At 39.9% G+C, this 18,025-nt stretch overlaps 2 protein-coding genes across 7 annotated transcripts in view; both read left to right on the plus strand.

Moving 5' to 3' along the window:
- Nucleotides 1-15,856, plus strand: part of SOGA3 (SOGA family member 3) — a 38,840-nt gene extending 22,984 nt beyond the window's left edge. For 2 of the 5 annotated variants that reach the window (XM_037843160.1, XM_037843161.1), the window contains 2 exons: nucleotides 9,167-9,238; nucleotides 13,373-15,465. In XM_037843160.1, the coding sequence (XP_037699088.1) occupies nucleotides 9,167-9,238; nucleotides 13,373-14,725 (1,425 nt within the window). In that variant the 3' untranslated portion in view covers nucleotides 14,726-15,465. Of the gene's footprint in view, nucleotides 1-9,166; nucleotides 9,239-13,372; nucleotides 15,469-15,715 lie in introns of those variants that run through there. The other 3 variants (XM_037843163.1, XM_037843162.1, XM_037843165.1) reach the window with 3 other exon arrangements.
- A 14-nt stretch (nucleotides 15,857-15,870) lies between these two features.
- KIAA0408 (KIAA0408 ortholog) overlaps nucleotides 15,871-18,025 on the plus strand; it is a 31,763-nt gene continuing 29,608 nt past the window's right edge. For both annotated transcript variants that reach the window (XM_037843166.1, XM_037843167.1), the window contains exon 1: nucleotides 15,871-16,025. The gene's annotated coding sequence lies outside the window, so the exon portion shown is untranslated. The remainder of the gene's footprint in view (nucleotides 16,026-18,025) is intronic.

The following is an 18,025-nucleotide window of genomic DNA, read 5'->3' on the forward strand; positions in this document are numbered from 1 at the left end:
TCAGTGGTTTAGAAACCAGTTGGGACACAATCTAATAAATGTTGGTGACAGTTTTTATCTTTGCCTCAATATAGAGAAAGGCCACAAGGAACAGCTCTCACTGCCCAGTCATAATTTTCTAAGTGTGTTTTAATTGCTAAATGCAATGGTGCTTAGAACCCAATATATTAATCAGAGCAAATTAAAAGAACTATAAATCTCTGAATTTACTGACATCATCCATGGCTTAGTAGCATCCATTTTACTGTGTATCAAGAATTGGTAGCATAAAATAATATTTTAACAAATATTTTGAAAGTCATTAACCAAGTTCTCAGATTTAAACATATATCATTGTATAACAATGGAGCTTACAAGGGGTGACAATGTGATTGGGAAAGCCATGTGGCTCACACTCCCCTTTATCCAGTGTATGGATGGATAAGTAAAAAAAATGGGGGCAAAAAAACTAAAGGAACAATGGGGCTGGGGAGGGAGAATTTGGGGGTTCTGTTTTTGCTCATAACTTGTAAGTCTTTCACTTTTTCTGGTACAAGGAAAATGTTGAAAAGAAAATAGTTAGGGATGATGAATGAACAACTATATGATGGTAATGTGATCAATGGCTTATATACTTTGGATGATTATATGGTATGTGAGTAAATCTTAATTAAAAAAAAACAAAACTCATCAAACCTAAACAACAACAACAACAACAACAACAAAACACATATCTCAGTCAAGGAAGTTTCCAGTCCTAAATCCGTTGGTATGTGTGGTACTTTCTGAGGCCTCTGCAGTGTATCCATCTAAGTGCAATATATGAACATCAGAGAAACACTTATTATCATGTTGTTCTTTGCTTTTTTAAAGCAAGGTGATCTTGCTTTATTATCAGTTTATTCTTGGCAATCTGGCACATCCTTTAGCAACCTATACTTTGCTCCAAAAGAGGGTTTCTACAATGATATGAGGGTTATTCATTCGTCTCTCCAGTAGACTAAGGACCCTTGCATGACTTTAGAATAGCTTGGAGAATACAGAGACCAACTCTCTAGGGATCTAGAAGATATTTTGATCATGTGGTATGAATCACACAATGGAAAGCAGTCAATTTTTGAGTCGAAACCTGACTTTTAAAGGAAATATTTTCATAAAGGTTGTAAAGCCCAAACTATTACAGCAACATCTCCTGTTTCCTCCCAATTTCACTTCTGCTGGTTCCATTAACAAGAGAAACCTTCATTACTTTTCTTCTCTCTGATATCCTATGGGCCTAAAGAGCTCTTAGCTTTTCTGGAGTTAAAGTCAACATTTTGCTTTTCAACTTTCCTGCTTATCTAAATTGTACTGTACTAGTCATGGAGACTGGGGTCCAATCCAAAGACCTTTAAGTACTCTTTGCAAGGAATCTGCTAAAAAAAGAACAGAAGTATTCTAAAGTATTGGCACCAAGGTGACTTTTAGAAACGAAAGACACTATGCAACTCTAGAGCCATTTGGCCCTGAGGAAATAAGATAACCTGATTTTCACACAGAAGGTTTAAAATTTTCCTCTTTCATTGATGGCTGAGTTTCATAGCATGCTCCACAAAGTTCACTCATTAATATTCCTTAAAAATAGAAAATTCACATAAATCCATTGTCAATCTGACCTCTGCTGTAGATAGCTACTTCTGCATTAAGAGAGAAAGATGGAGGAGCAAAGAAAAGGAAATTACATTGGATTCTTAAATTTAAAATGTTTAAAAATAAACATTTTTCCAGATAATTCAGTTTGGCATTGAATCTGGGTTTTTAACAAAGAAAAGTAGTTTTTTCACCTCTTAAAGTGTTTATTTAGGCATTCATTACAGAGAAGAAAAACGTTTGGCAGTCTCTTAACTCAGATGTTAGGAGTGGGGCTGGGTTTATGGGAAGGAAGGAGATAATTTTCAGACAGAACAATTTTGATTTATGTACATCTTTGTGCCACTTACAGCTCTCCACTCTGAGGTCAATGATGAGTCCCAGAAGGGAATCACCATGTTCCCCAAAAAATGAAAAGTCCATGGCTGTCTTACTTATTATTATATTCTGGGAACAAACCCCAGATTTACATTGTGGATCAAGCTCCTTTCTGTATCTTCCAAGGTGGTTTCTTGGAGTAGATGAATTAATGATGACTTTCTCTTCCTCTCTCCTCAATTCCATTCTTTTCTAAATGCTGACCTTCTTAACTAGCCAACAGTAGAAGTTTGGGAAATATAATCCTTAAATTATAGTTGAGAATTTTCTGGGCACAGCTTCCTGTCATTCATCTTTATGTGTTTCATCTCTATAAATTGACTTATATAAGGAGTGTGATGAAAATTGAAGTTATTTTTCTTCCCCTACCATAGAAAGGAAAGGAAAAACAAAATTTGCTAAAACTAAGGGCAGCGTTAACAGATATAAATTAGATCCAGGGAAACACAGTGAAGATGTGTCCATCACATCTCCCTGAAGATGAAGAAGAAACGCTAAGTTCAAATAGAAAACAAACTTCAAAAATGTGCTGAGCCAGAACTGTAATAAGCCTGAATGCTAGCATGAACTTTATTAGCTTTTAACTCATATCACGCCTTTGGTGCTAATTGAACACCTTCTTTTAATAAATGAGTCATCTGCAATTTAGAACTGAAAGGTGAGTTTTTTAAATAATTTATTTAAAGCTCAGCTTCATTAAAAATAATTTCTGGAATAAAAATATTGGCCAAGGCAGAGGGAAAGAAAAAACAGTAAAAATATATTGGAAAAAAATATGTATGTTGATATTTTTCCTGTTCAATAACCCCCTTCAACTCTTTGTTCTGGCCTTTACCTCTTATTCTTTTATTTTTTTCCCATACCCCTTCTCCCCCATATCAGTCATTTACTTTTTGTCCCCATTTTTCTACTCATTTGTCAATACACCGGGTAAAGGGAGTGTGAGCCATAGATTTTCACAGTCACACGTCACACCATATAAGCCATATAGTTATATGCTTGCCTTCAAGAATCAAGGATACTGGATTGCAGTTCAGCAGTTTCAGATATTTCCTTCTAACTATTCTGATAAACTAAAAACTAAAAAGGGATATCTATATAACGCATAAGAGTTACCTCCAGAATGACCTCTTAATCATTTGAAATCTTTCAGCCACTGAAACTTTATTGTTTCATTTCTCTTCCCCCTTTGGTTCAGAAGGCTTTCTCAATCACATGATGCAGGGTCCAGTCTCATCCCTGGGAGTCACAACCCACATTGCTAGGGAGAGTTACATCCCTGGGAGTCATGTCCCACGTAGGTCAGAGTTTACCTGCTGAGTTGGCTTAGAGAGACCTCTCATTCTTTCGCTTTTCTGGAATTTGAGTAAGGAATTTTTCTTCCAAACATCAACTGAATTCAGTCCTCCTGTTTCATTAGTATAATGTCTTTAAATCCCAGTGGTGAAAAGTATTTGGAAAATGTATGTTAGCTTTTGCTGTGTAACAAACCATCCACAAATTTAATGGTTTAAATCAACAGTCAGTTATTTAGTTCATAGTTCTGGGAGTTTTTTCACAGAATTATGTTTTTTTCCTTTTTTCTTTTTTGCACATTCTGTTTATTTTGAGGATAGGTTAGAGTTACATCATAATTATAAAAATTATGTACAGAATTAACAGCTTTGTATTGTTTATACTTCTAAATGTAGAGAATAGGGAACTGTCTATATATTGTATAAAGTAAAATGAAAATTAAAAATGAATTCAACCTCTAAAGATGAAGTCATTTACCTAATTTTAAAATGTGATCATGAAGACCTCTAAACTATACACAGTCATTCAGACTACACTAATGATGTAAAATACGAGGAACCACAAACATTTCAATCATAAGTACTTTGTGTTACAACATTTCTCTTTTGTCTTTGGAGAACTTTCAATTTTTTCAAGACAATCAGATTAAGAATGTTTTCAGTTGGGTTCATGCATGGATTTGTAGTCAGCTGACAGGTTGGGGGCTCTGCTTTTGGGGGTTGTTTACTATTGGCTGGGGCAAGAAGAGCAACTAGGCTATATGACTCTTTTTATCCTGAAGGCAATATCAAAAGAGAAAGTGAACAGAAATCTTCAAGATCTTTTGAGGGTAGGCTCATTACTAGCACACCATGTCTTCTATCATATTTTATTCCCACTGCATTTTATTGGTCAAAACAAGTCACAAGGCCAACCGAATTGAAGATACATAGAAATAGACCGCCTCCTGATGGGACCCATGGCAAACAGATCTACCTACTGGGAGGGATAAAATACAGCCAGTTTTGTAAACAGGTAACTATGGCAAGTCTTAATTACAATTAAAACTCTTAAATCTAATATATAATAGACACTGCTTGGGGTGGAAAGGTTAGAAGACTTTATGCCCATAATTTCCATATTATCTTTTACAGACCCTTGACAAATCATATTACATGGAAAGTAACTTAGTACCCATCATAGTTGTCACATGAGGCTAGGAAAAGTGAAAAGTCAGAGAATCATTGACTCCTGCCCAAGCAGCCTTTCCATGCCTTTTGGAAAAAGAAGAGACCCCTGTAGAAAGACCTGGGAGTACAGAGCAGAAAGAAGGAAACAGCGGGCTCTGGGGACTTAGAGGACCAGTGAGAGAGGATAAATGATTTTGTGATCCTGAATTTGTAATTCATGATACTGGTGAAAATGGATTGGTAGAATTCAAGAAAAGTATTGGAATATAATGAAGGCATATATTATGTCCCATTCTAAATGCTTTTCATCACATACATTTTTGCTCCTTAGTCTTTGTTGAAAAAATTAAGTCATTTTTATTTTACCATCTTTAGGTGGAACTTTTAAAATGGACTTCTAAAATAGGCCATTTATCAATTGATTGTTTTAATCTGAAAATTTCTTGTGTTAGGATGCTTCCAAAGCAAATCGGTATAAGAAATAAGGCTGAAGTAGCCATTTTTTCCTTCAACAAGTATTGACTAAACAACTACTTTGTGCCATGTATTTTTTTTAAGTGCTGGGGCTGTAACAGGAAACAAATCAAAGCGCCTGCTCTTATGAAGCTTGCAATCTAGAATGAGGCGACAGACATTGACCAAACATAAATACACAAAAGGTCAGTTAGGAAGAGGAACAGTGGAGGAAAATAAAACATAGTAAGAAAGGAAGGGAGTGCATGGAGCAAGAGAGGGGAAAGTATGTGTGTTATTTTGTGAGACATGGTCAGGGAAGGTCTCTGATTAGGGAACCCAAAGGAACTGTGCAAGTCGTCATGAGAGTCAATGTGAAAAGAGTGTTACAGGCAGGGGGAACCGTAAGCCCAAAGGCTACAAATCTGGAGGATGCTTGGCATGTTTGAGGAATTGCAAGGACATCTGAGCAAAGAAGGCAGGGGAGGACGATGGTGGGAGATGAGGTTGGAGAGCTTGTTTACGGTGGGGTTAGGATGACCAACTATAGCCAGGTAGCAGTTCACAGAGGCAGCTTACATGTACTCATCCTGGGAGCTTCAAAAAAAGAATGCCTGGACCCACCCCAGAATCTGTTTTAATTTGTTTGGGCTGAGACCTGATTAAGTACTTTTAAAGCATTAAGTATTTTTTAAGCAAGGATAAATCTAATGTGCAGTCAGGTTCTTGTACATCTTAGCAAAGTGCGGCTTTGACTTTGAATGAAATGGGAAACCATTGAAAGATTTTGCACAGAATGGCATGATCTGATTGGCGTGGTAGACAGTCACCCCGGTATCTGCCTTTTTTTCACCACATCTTCATCTTACCTCCAGATCATGCCTTAGAATAAAGTTTGAGATCCTGTTTTATGCTGTTAGGGGAGAGACTGAAGAATGTGGTCATAAGCAGTTTCTCTGGGAGCCTTCATCTGCCCCTTCCCCAATGTCAGGGACTTAGAGAAGGAGGAAAACTTCCACTTGGGACAAGTGTGCCTCCTGTTCTCTTCCAAGACAGGTTGGAGTCAGGCCTCCAGCCTCTCTCACTTTCCCTCCAGCTTTCAGTCATCATCTCAGTGCGTCCCATAATTATTTGCAGGACGACTGTGAGAACCAGTGAGTGTGTGTCTCCCTTCTGCTGGCCTCTGTGTTGTGAATACAAAGACACACTGTGCATGCATAATATATGTAAAATAGCACAGCTCTAGCAATTTAGGAAAGGCTATGCTGAGAAATAATATCGCCTTGTTTTCTAGGTTACACTTTTTTTATTTGGATTACCTGTATAATGTCATTGTTAAGAGTAAGAACTCAAACTGTAAGACTTGGGTTTGAATCCTATTTCTACCAATTCCTAACTGAGTGAATTACCTTCATGTGATTCAGGTAATGGTATCCACTTGTATGGCTGTTGTGAAGATTAAATGAGCAAATACATATAGCATGCTTGGGAAAAGTGCATGGTAGATATTTAGTGCCAAATAAATGTTAGTAATATAATTATAGTTTCTTCCTTGATCTAATCACCATACAAATGGATTTTTCTTTAATTTTTATCAAAAATCTAGACTTTTAAGCACATGATGTATCTTTCAGACCCATTTTAGAAAGATTATTCCCTGTTGTTTAATTGCAGAAAACAAAAGTGCTACACATTAAGAAGAGGACTAAATTTCAATTTAGGGAAAAAGACAATCTCAAAACATTTTGAGAACACAAGCAATCCCTTTTATATAATTTCTGGGGAAACACACAATTGGCAAAACTCCTTAATTCCCGGCCTTCACAAGGATAAAAAAGAACAGCAGCCTTTTTTGCCCAAGCTGAGGTTGCGAATGCAAGGAATTAAGAAGTGGTTCAGAAATGTTTTCGACTTATTTATCTAGAGAACCATCTCAAGTGCCTACTTTGCAAACAAAGATGAAAATCTAAGATTTATTTCTAGATTCCCAAACGTCACCCTCTGAAGTGCTCATTTTTATGGGGCTCAAGGTGTGTGTGTGGGGGGGGGCGGGGGGGATGAGCAAGGGGGAGGTGACAGTTTTATCCTCACAAAAAAGGGACTATTTGAACTTATTTCTCTAACTTTCTCTAGCTAGGAGTCAGAATATTAATCAAATTTTACTGAAACATGAAAAGATGGTCAAATATTTATTGAGAATTTAACTGTGATACTTAAAGTTACCTGCAGTCCTGGGGGCACCTGAAAGGCAATATACCATTATATAAAGGGAGACGTTTTCCCAGAGCTGTATCTGTTTTGACACTCCACTTGGGTGATATTTAAATAAAAGTAATGTAGAAAATGCCTCTCAGGAGTGACTGGCCTAGTTTCAGCATTTCTCCTGTATTAGAGGGCTCATTTTAACATTGCCCACAGGATATCTAAATTTCTCAGTGCCACAAGCCTGACCTCTATCTTTCCAGCGTCTTCTCTTCCATCTCCATAGTGACCCTAGCTCCATTACTTCTTTTCAGAGGTCACGGTTGAGGCACACTTATCCCTCCATGCCTTCACTCCTTCTGTTCACTCAGTTATCTCCCTGATTAATTCCTGCACGTCCTTCAAAGGTCAGCGCAAAGGCCACTGCCCTTGGACGATTTTCCCTGATTCCCCAGATCTGAATTTCGGAGCTTTTTCCTCTGCACTCTCTGTCCTTTGCTTGCTCTACATATATTGCCTTAGTTAATTTTGCCCACTGTTTTTGCTAATTGCCTGCTTCCTTTTTATCATCTTAGCTCTTTGGAGAGAGATCACGTATCTTAGTCCTGCTTGTCTACTATATAGTACCCTATATAAGCCTGGAACCCAGCAAATATCTGTGGAATGAATGAAACACGGAGACCAAAAACGGTTTTCAGAACTAGAGCATGCTTTCTCCCATTTCCCTTGCTGCCATCCCTTAGCCTCATGGCCATTTAAACTGTCACCTTTAAGTCTTTGTATTTCTTCTATGATGGTCTCAAATTCTTCTGTGCTTCTAATTAGCCTCAGAAGGATAATTCTACCTCAGTAGGATAAAATCCAAACTCTACTCAACATCCTTCAAGATCTGATTTATTCTTCCAGCAAATCTCATGTCACTCCTCTCCTCAGACTCAGTTCCAGCCATACTGAATTTCTTTGCATCCCAGATATGTTCCTTCCACATGGAATGCTTTGCTTTTCCCTCCCCGTCCAATCCCTCTTTGCCTGGCTGGACTTCTCACCCACCAGGTTCAAGGTAAGATGTTATTTTTTCCTGGAAATCATCCCTAGCTACCCACACCATCTCCAGCTCCAGACTAGAATAAGGTTTTCTCCTACGAATTCTATTAGACAGTGGTTAAACAGCAGCAAGACTTGAGTCAAGATCTGACTCTTTCACTTATTGCATGATTTTAGACCAGTGGTTCTCAAACTTTAGCACCTACCGGATCACCTGATGGAGCTTGTTAAATTACAGATATCTGGGTCCTACTCCCAGAATTCCTGATTCAGTAGGTCTGGGATGGATCCTGAAATTTTGCATTTCTCACAAGTTTCCAGCTGACACCGGAGATGTTGTTCTGGGGCTCATCCTTTGAGAATCCTTGCTTTAGATCATTTCTTAACCTTTCTAAGCTTTAGTTTCAGCTTCTGCAATGTGAGGCTAGAAAGGGTGTTCTAAGAATAAGTTTTGTAAAATATTGGTGCTGATTGGTGGTCCATTTCACTGTGGAGTCCCTGCCATTCCGGGTTTGTATTTCACACGTGTGTGTCTATGTGTAATAAGTATCATGTGAGTTTGCATGAATGTGTGGTGAGGGGAGAATGAAATTCTTCAAATTCTAAAAATCCACCAAAGGTTGTCTTTTCAAGCTTATCGCAACTTAACTTCAACTCTGGAAATAATATTCCTTTTTTTAGGTGATGTGGCATTCTAACAAGCATTTGCCCTTATATATTATATTGAGTTGTCAATCTAAATTTTGTTCAAGTTGTTCTGGATTTTCATAGTAGGTTTCCTGTATTTTTTTCAATTAATCAGATAATTTGCAATTATTTTCTGTGATGTATGTCCCAATCCAAAGTAAAAATATATCTAAATTTACCTAACTTAGATTGTTTCCCTCCTTAATGATTAATGAAATAAATCTTTTTATTCAGCTTGGTTTTATCATGTCAGACTAAGACACTTAAAGACACAACATTGAATTAAAATTAATATTTACCAAATTAACTATATTCATGCTTTGTTTCAGTTATCTTTAAAAAGAAGAGGAAGCAAAGACTTGCCAAAATCTGAAAAAAAGACTCAACAGACTCCCACAGAGGTATGTGGAAATAAGATTTTAACTAGTAAATCAAGCATCCCTAAATGTACATAATAATAGACTGTATTTGTGAATAGATACAATATGAATAGACAGATACACTCATGCAGAAAGAAGTCAAATTGCTTATACTTGATTATGTAGAGTAGATACAGGCAGGTTAAAGCATTCAGTATATGTGCTTATGAAGCCGGCACTAACATCGCAATTAAAATTGCTTTTACATTGTAAGCACGTAGCAAAATGTCATTATTATTTTGTGTGTTGCTATATTTGGGAACTGTACCCATGGTGCTAATCTTGTTCTCTCTGAATTAATAAGGCCAGTAGAATGGCTGTTCCTATAGTGTCAGAGGAGTACTAAGAAAGGAATGTTGTAGGAAGGGATGGTGGAGGGGAAAGAGAGGCTGGTGATGTCTTTAGGAAGTCCTAGAATGAAGTAATTCTCCGAACCATTGATTGGGGAAGCCATAGAAAGGAAGTGAAAAATAAAACTTAAAAGATGTACTCAATAAGGGATTGTTAAGAACCTTAGAAACACAGCCAAGGAAAGGACCAGCCCTGCTTCCAGAATGAGCAGAGGTTGCTGATGGTGGCAATGAGGGAGATTTTAAAGTAGAAGAGGAAATATTGAGGGCAGAAGTGATGTTATAGGAGGCTCTCCAAAACGTGTGGCTGGATGTTGACTTTTGAATTTAGTTAGAATCTGTATTATTTTATGTGTGCATATTTTTTATTCTTACAAGATACTTTCTCATTAGATGATAATTAACTGAAAAGCATTTAAACATTCAAAAATAGAAAAAGTTGATCTCAATCATTTTTTAGCATTAAATGTTTATTTTTTCCATTTTCTCTCCCTGCTCTGTTATTTTACCCCTCTGATTAATTTTTCACCTGGTACTTGTACGGGAACATTTATGGCCTCAGCATTTCTGAAATCACACTCTCATACCAAGATCATTACTCTCTTTTGTACCTTTCTGTCCGTTCCTTTGATAAATGCACATATGTTGTAGACTTCCCAGCTTTCCCCACTCTGTTTTTCCCATAACTTTAGCCACATCACTCTAAATATTCTACTGCGGGTCATTTCACATGTTATCAACCGTGTTCCCCACCTTGTTTTGGGAATAGATGCTCTATGCCCCCTGCTCTAAAACCATAAATCAGCTTTAATCAGCAGTTCATTTCTTAAAAATCCACACATTGCTATTTGTCTTACTCTCCTGCTTCTTATGTTAAAGTGTATTTATTCTTTTCAATGACATTCTCTAATCCAGGAATTTTTAACAGTTTGTTCCTGGCTCTAAGGACCCAGGACTACCTGTACATGTGTGCACCTTTCTGCAAAAGACATCAAAGCATTATTGGTTTCTCAGTGGGACTTGGGACCTACAAAACTCAAGACGTATTATAATCCACTAATTTTCATTTCATGGGCACAGCTTCCTAGGGAATTTATAAATATACTGTTGTGGCATGTAAAGTCCCTGCTATCATTTCCAGTTTGTCTCTTATCAGAGGTTATTGACTGTCGCTTTTCAAAAACACATTCCAGGAGATTGATCTGGTTTGTCTCGATGGGAGATCTAAATTATAAAAATGGCTCTGAGATTATTCTGTTGTTCAGTTAAGGTTGAGGACCAGTGTTCCACATTCTTACAATACCACAAACATCACATTCTGCTATAATTCTTGTCTACATATTCATCTCCCCTGCTTAGCCAGGGGCATTTTGTAGGCACGGGCCATCTTATTCAGCTTTGAATCCTCATTGTCTAGCATAACTCACCACCTTGTGCACATGCTTTTGCTCACTACCATGTCCCTGTTTTCTAGGATGACCCTTCTGAAATTGCCAATATCCTACTGATTTTGACTGACAGAAATAATGGCTCATATGGTTCAACCTAATACTATTGTGCATAGTTCTGTATTTCACTTCATTAATCTTCAGCTTCTTTGATCTGTTCTTTACATGTTGTGCCAGCAGCACAGCAACTTTGTTTACTGAGAAATAGTCTAATATAGAATTAATAACAGCGGCTTTAGGGCCAGGTTCCCTACATTGAAACCTTATCTCTGCCATATACCAGCTGTATGACCCTAGGCAAGTGACTTCTTACTTTCAGTTTCCTTCTCTCAAAATTGGGGTTCATGATAGAGGGTAGTTGTAAGCATTAAATGAGTTAATACATGTAATGTATTAGAAAGCAATTTTACCTTCTGGTAGTGGCTATTTTAAGCCAAAGCCGGGCTCAGCTTACTTCTTTATGGTGCTTCATCGTCTTTATGTCCACATTGTCATATGCAATTTGTATCTTCCTGTGAGTGAGTCTGTAATCTAAATAAAAATTGGAGACCACTTGCTCCACATCTCACAGAATTTTAATTTTTCTTGCCTACCATTCACTGAAGAAAATAGGAGTAAGCATTTGCTACCCAGTAACTATAGGCCAGACATGTTCCATACAATTTCTGGTTTATTATTTACAACAATCACATATGTTCCAAAAGCAGCTCAAAAAAGTTAGGTTACCAGATGAGGAGGCAAGTCACATTGGTATAGAGAGTTCTTAATCTCTTAGCCTTGTGGAAACAATCACACTTTGTATCTTGAAAAGATTTATTTTTAATTAAGTAAAAGGATATCTTTGCCCATCATTCCCCTAATGCCTCTCTTTCCCTCATAATGCCTTTGTCACATGTAGTATATGGCCAAATTTTAAAATAATTTTTGTATTTGCATTCCTTTGGCCAGGAGAGCTTACATACACACAAATCAGACATTTTTCTCTTTTCATATGTTTCACTTAGCTGAGTGAAGTGTTGCTCTGCTCCAGTCTGCGCTTGTCTTTCATACCCACTGTTGTTTTCATTAGATTCAAAATGCAGGATTATGCCAGTTCTTTTGTGTGCGTGCTGTACTAGCAAGTAAAAGCCTTACTGGAAATCAAGGACTTCCACCATAGAAGTAGCCCCAACCTATCTTCCCAGCCTCATCGACTCTTTCTTCCCAACACAGTCTAGTCTGCCTAAGAAATATATTTGCTATTTTTGGCCACCTTTCTCTTCAAGCATCACTTCTAATAGTGGCCTCCAGGGCCTTAGACTGTCCTCCACCACCCTGACTCTGACCATATCTTATGTCTCCCTTTCTTTTCTCCTCCTCCTTGGTTACCTCTGTTACCATTGCAACAGCTTCAGCCATCACTTCTGTGCATCACATTCTCACATCCTTACCCAGTGGACCTGAGCTTTGGAGTCAGTTACCATGATTATGGCTTTGAAGGGTGACACAGGAATGTGACAGAGAAACTAACTTCTGTGGGGTCTACTCCATTATCCTTTTGCCAGGCAGAACCAACTCTAGCCATTTCAGCCTGCTGGGAGTACATCCATTTTTAAAAGCCGCCTAGATAGAATGTTTACCAATTTCTCGGATGGGCCACTCCAGCATTAAACTGTGTCCCACTTTAAAGGCCCTTAAAAAAAAGTCCTCCCTTGAAAAAAGATGGAGGGCAGATTACTTTCTGTATAACACACAGCTTTAGTGTCAGAACTGAATTTGAATTTCACCTTTATCCTTTACCACTTGTTAGCTGTGTGACCTTGAACAAGTTACCTAAAATCTTTGAACCAGAAATTGTAATACCCACTCATAAATTTACTCTGAATGTTAATTATTTGAAGAATTTTTACAATATCTGGCCCAGAATAAGTGCTCAATAAATGGCAGTGACTGCATATGAACCATATCTTCCTTCCAGGGAATAGGTCTCATATTTATTAAAGTTGGAGGAATTCAAACCAGGTAAAATGCACACACACAACAAAACAAACAAAATGCAATGTTAAAATGATTGCCAAGCAGTTATGTGCAGTTCCAACATAAAATAACTCTGAAAATGTTGACCACACTTTTTCTCTTTTTGTGATTTTTCTTCTTCTAGGGTGTAATATCCTTCTAATCTTTTATTGCCAAAGAATCTAAATGACTTGGAGAAATAAACAGCATCTTCTTTTTACTCTTTCTCAAATCAGGTCTTAATTTTGCAGGTGTCCTTTTTGGTTGTTTTCTTGCTTTACATGAAAATGATCTATTCTTTCCCCCTCTTTTCCCCAAATGAGGAGGACAATGAAGATCTGAAATGCCAGCTGCAGTTCGTTAAGGAAGAAGCTGCTCTGATGAGAAAGAAAATGGCCAAGATTGATAAAGAAAAGGACAGATTCGAACATGAGCTGCAGAAGTACAGATCCTTTTATGGGGATCTGGACAGCCCTCTGCCCAAAGGAGAAGCCGGGGGGCCGCCTAGCACCAGGGAGGCGGAGCTCAAGCTCCGACTGAGGCTGGTGGAGGAAGAAGCCAACATTCTGGGCAGGAAAATCGTGGAACTGGAGGTGGAGAACAGAGGGCTGAAGGCAGAACTGGACGACCTGAGGGGCGATGACTTCAACGGCTCTGCCAACCCGCTCATGAGGGAGCAGAGCGAATCCCTGTCGGAGCTGCGGCAGCACCTGCAGCTGGTGGAAGACGAGACAGAGCTGCTGCGGAGAAACGTGGCAGACCTGGAGGAGCAGAACAAGCGCATCACGGCAGAGCTCAACAAGTACAAGTACAAGTCTGGCGGCCACGAGAGCGCGCGGCACCACGACAGCGCCAAGACCGAGGCCCTGCAGGAGGAGCTGAAGGCGGCGCGCCTGCAGATCAACGAGCTCAGCGGCAAGGTCATGCAGCTGCAGTACGAGAACCGCGTGCTCATGTCCAACATGCAGCGCTACGACCTGGCCTCGCACCTGGGCATCCGCGGCAGCCCCCGCGACAGCGACGCCGAGAGCGACGCGGGCAAGAAGGAGAGCGACGACGACTCGCGGCCGCCGCACCGCAAGCGCGAGGGGCCCATCGGCGGCGAGAGCGACTCGGAGGAGGTGCGCAACATCCGCTGCCTGACGCCCACCCGCTCCTTCTACCCGGCCCCCGGGCCCTGGCCCAAGAGCTTCTCCGACCGGCAGCAGATGAAGGACATCCGCTCGGAGGCCGAGCGCCTGGGCAAGACCATCGACCGGCTCATCGCCGACACGAGCACCATCATCACGGAGGCGCGCATCTACGTGGCCAACGGGGACCTGTTCGGACTGATGGACGAGGAGGACGACGGCAGCCGCATCCGCGAGCACGAGCTGCTCTACCGCATCAATGCCCAGATGAAGGCGTTCCGCAAGGAGCTGCAGACTTTCATCGACCGCCTTGAGGTGCCCAAGTCCGCCGACGAGCGCGGCGCCGAGGAGCCCATATCCGTGAGTCAGGTACAGTTGTGCCTATTGCGAGCCACGGCGAGGGCGCGGCCGGCCCTGCGGAGCGACGGTCCCCGGTGGGGCGGCTCTGCGACCCGGCTGCCGCGCCCCGCCCTGGGCAAGGCCCCGCGCAGAGCCTCACTGGGTTGTGCCTCTCTCTTCTTGAGTCCTGGCCTCCTTCAGGCCTGAGCTTTTCCTCATTCAATCAGGGTAATTGAACTCTTCCCCAGAGGGGGAAAAACAACAACAACAACAAAAACCTAAATAAAGCAAAGTAGGACCGATGCCAAAGTATCAGTAAAATGTAGAAACCAGTGGTTACAGGGAAGTGATATTGCGTCCAGGGCCCTAGCAAAAGGAAGAAAACGGAAACCTTTTTTTCTAGAGAAAATCATTGTCGGCACTATATGGTAGAGAATTTCAGGACTTGGGAAGGAGCCTTTTATTCTTGCTTTAAGAAGGCAACATTAATTTTACCACCTCAGGGAAATAGGAATAACTATTTACAGAACAGGAAAGCTAGCATTTTTCCTTCCTCCTCATTTGTTAGAGGCACACCCGGTGACTTGGAATGAGCTGCTCTGGCCAGGCAGGTATGGTGGCCACTTACAGACCAATGCATTTTGTCTCTACCACTTAGGAGGTAATTTATAAAACGAAACAGGCAGTCTGCTCCCCTCCTCCCCAAACCTGGTGGTCTGTATCCATTGGAGAACCCACAAAAGTTCAACAGCGTGCATGGCTTTTAAAGAGACGCAAGACAATTTATATTTTAAAAGTCAGTTTATACACGGAAGCACATTAGATAACTGCTTGTTACTAACCACAACCAGAAATCTTGCAACCCTATTGCTTATTCATCCTGCACGTTGCTTTGCTATGCTATATATTTTTAAAGTTTTATCATACAGCTTGTTGGATTTTGAAATGTTATAGCTAATTTTTTCTAGTTATTATACCAAATAATTGTTTTTTAATTTATTTTATCCTCACAGAAAAAAATTAAATCAGAAAGAGAGCATTCTGTATAATTATAGGATCTCAGCTAAGTACTTGTTGTAAATGCAGGTTTTGTAAACAGGATTCTTTTTTCTCTTGAGTATTTAGTTAATATGAACTTATATTTTTAAAGTTATTATTAATTAATTCTTCTCTTTTTCTTTGCATTTACCTTCCCAGATGTTCCAGCCTATCATTTTACTTATTCTCATTCTTGTATTATTTTCATCACTTTCTTACACAACAATATTTAAACTTGTCTTCCTTTTCACGTTGTTTTTTGTACTGTAAATCGTTCATCATTTACCATTCATTGTAGCATTTTCAGTTTGTTTATTTTGTTCACTCTTCAAGACAAGAAGTAAAAGAAGTATAATTTCTGTAGTAACCAATGCTATAAAAACACTGAAGACTGCTTGTTTCTTTAAAAAGACCCAAGTCCTCTTACCACTACAAATTCAAAAGCAGCCCAAGCACTAAAGTATTTCAGGTAAGGGAGTAAGTATTATTTTTGGGGGGTATGAATCACTTTAATTTTTGTTTCCTTCTTTTTCCTCTTTATTTGTTCTCTTCTTGATAAATCATGGGCCGATTGATTGTAAAAATTAATTACAAAATCTCTTATAATTATTTCTCAGTATTTGACTATTATGATAATTTAAAAGCTGAACATCCACAAGTTGGTCAGATTTCCAAAAATATATAGTTTATGAAGATACCTTTGCTAGCTTGCAGCAGACTAAAAGGATAATTTTGACATCCAGTAAAAATATCTGTGAGAAATATGGTGAGTAAATGAAATGCGAATCTTAGGGAAACTAAGTTGTTTGTTGCAATGCTGTTGATATTTGGGCTAAAGAGATGTTCTGGAAGCATGACAGTGGATTAGGCATTAATTCATTGAGAAAATAGTTATTCTCATCCTGCTGTTTTTAACCAAGCCTGCCATTTATGCCTTTGGTTATTATACCTGGAGCCATATGTTGTTAATTGACTTTGTTAACTGGAGTTCTGCTCTTCCATAATAGATTGCCACACAGAATTGCTTCCAGAACAGGAAATATGCTAGAGATACGGTGTTTTCGTTTCCTACACTGCTCAAGTACATACCATACAATGGGATGGCTTAAACCATAGGAACTTATTAGCTTAAGGTTTTGAGGCTAAAAGAAAGTCCAAATCAAGGCGTCATCAAGGCAGTGCTTTCTCCCTGAAAACTGGTGTTTTAGGGCTGGCTGCCCAGGGTCCTTGGTCCTTAGCTTGTCACATGGCAGTACGCATGGCAGCCTCTCCTGGTCTCTCTCTTTTCTTCTCGATCCCTTTGATGTTCAATTTCTGCCTGCTCCCTCTGTGGCTTTCTCTCTGTGTGTCTGAGTTTCATTCCGCTTGTAAAAGAATCCAGTAATAGGACTGAGACCTACCCTGATTGAGCTGGGCCATACCTTAACTGAAGTCAAAAAAGGTACTACTTACAATGGCTTCACACCCACAGGAATGGGTTAGATTTAACAACAAGTTTTCTGGGGTGCATACAGCTTCAAACCACCACACTCCACCTTCTGAATCGGAAAACGCATGTTCTTTCCATATGCAAAATACAGTCATTCCATCACAATATCCGAAAAGCCTTAAGTCATTTCAGTAACAATACTTGATGAGTACAAAGTCTCATCAAAATCAGTCATAGATGTGGTCTGTCCTGGAGCGCATTTCTCCTCCATCTGTGAACCTGTGAAACCTAGAGAACAAGTTATCTGCCTCCAGTATGCAAAGCATAGGAAAATACTTGAATTCCCATAGGGAAAAATTGGAACAAAAACAGGGGTCATGAGTCCCAAACATTTCTGAAACCCTGCAGGGCATGCTGCACTAGATTTCAAGGTCTGAGAGTCATCCGTGGAATGATGTTTTGTCCTCTGGGCCTGATGAAGTGGCACCTCCTCCCCTTACAAGTGTTTGCGCGGTAACCGCGTTCTCCCCGAACACCGTCAGGAAGGCTCCACCCTCTTCAAGCATTGGTGTGGTGGCCAGGCTCTCCACAGTCCCCCGGGTATCTGAGAAAAACGGGGTGGTACCACTCTTCCTGAACAACAGGGTGGAAGGCTCGCCCTCTCCAAGCTTCGGGGTCTACTCAACCTTTTCCACACACATGGGTGGGTCAGCTCTCCTGGCCCAAGAAGGTATCTTCAGTCCAGACGTTAGCATCCATGGTCCTTCCTTTGAAGCAATTTTCCTTCAAACTGTCCCTTTTCTGTCCCTTTTAGTTCACTCTGGTAGTGGTTGTTTTCATACAGATCTCACAGAATGTGAGCCCAGTGGGTAGGTAGTCTGAGTGGGAGTCTTGCTTTCTAGACAGAAATCCCTTTCTTTGGTGGACCCGAGCATCCCCCTTCTTCCCACACTCAAAATGACTTGGACAGTCTCTGGGTACCCAGAAGGTAAATGGGAGGCCCTATTCCATCCATCTCCTTGGCAGTTCACCCAGTGGAG

The sequence above is a fragment of the Choloepus didactylus genome, chromosome 7, assembly GCF_015220235.1.
Source record: "Choloepus didactylus isolate mChoDid1 chromosome 7, mChoDid1.pri, whole genome shotgun sequence".
Classification (NCBI taxonomy): domain Eukaryota; kingdom Metazoa; phylum Chordata; class Mammalia; order Pilosa; family Megalonychidae; genus Choloepus; species Choloepus didactylus.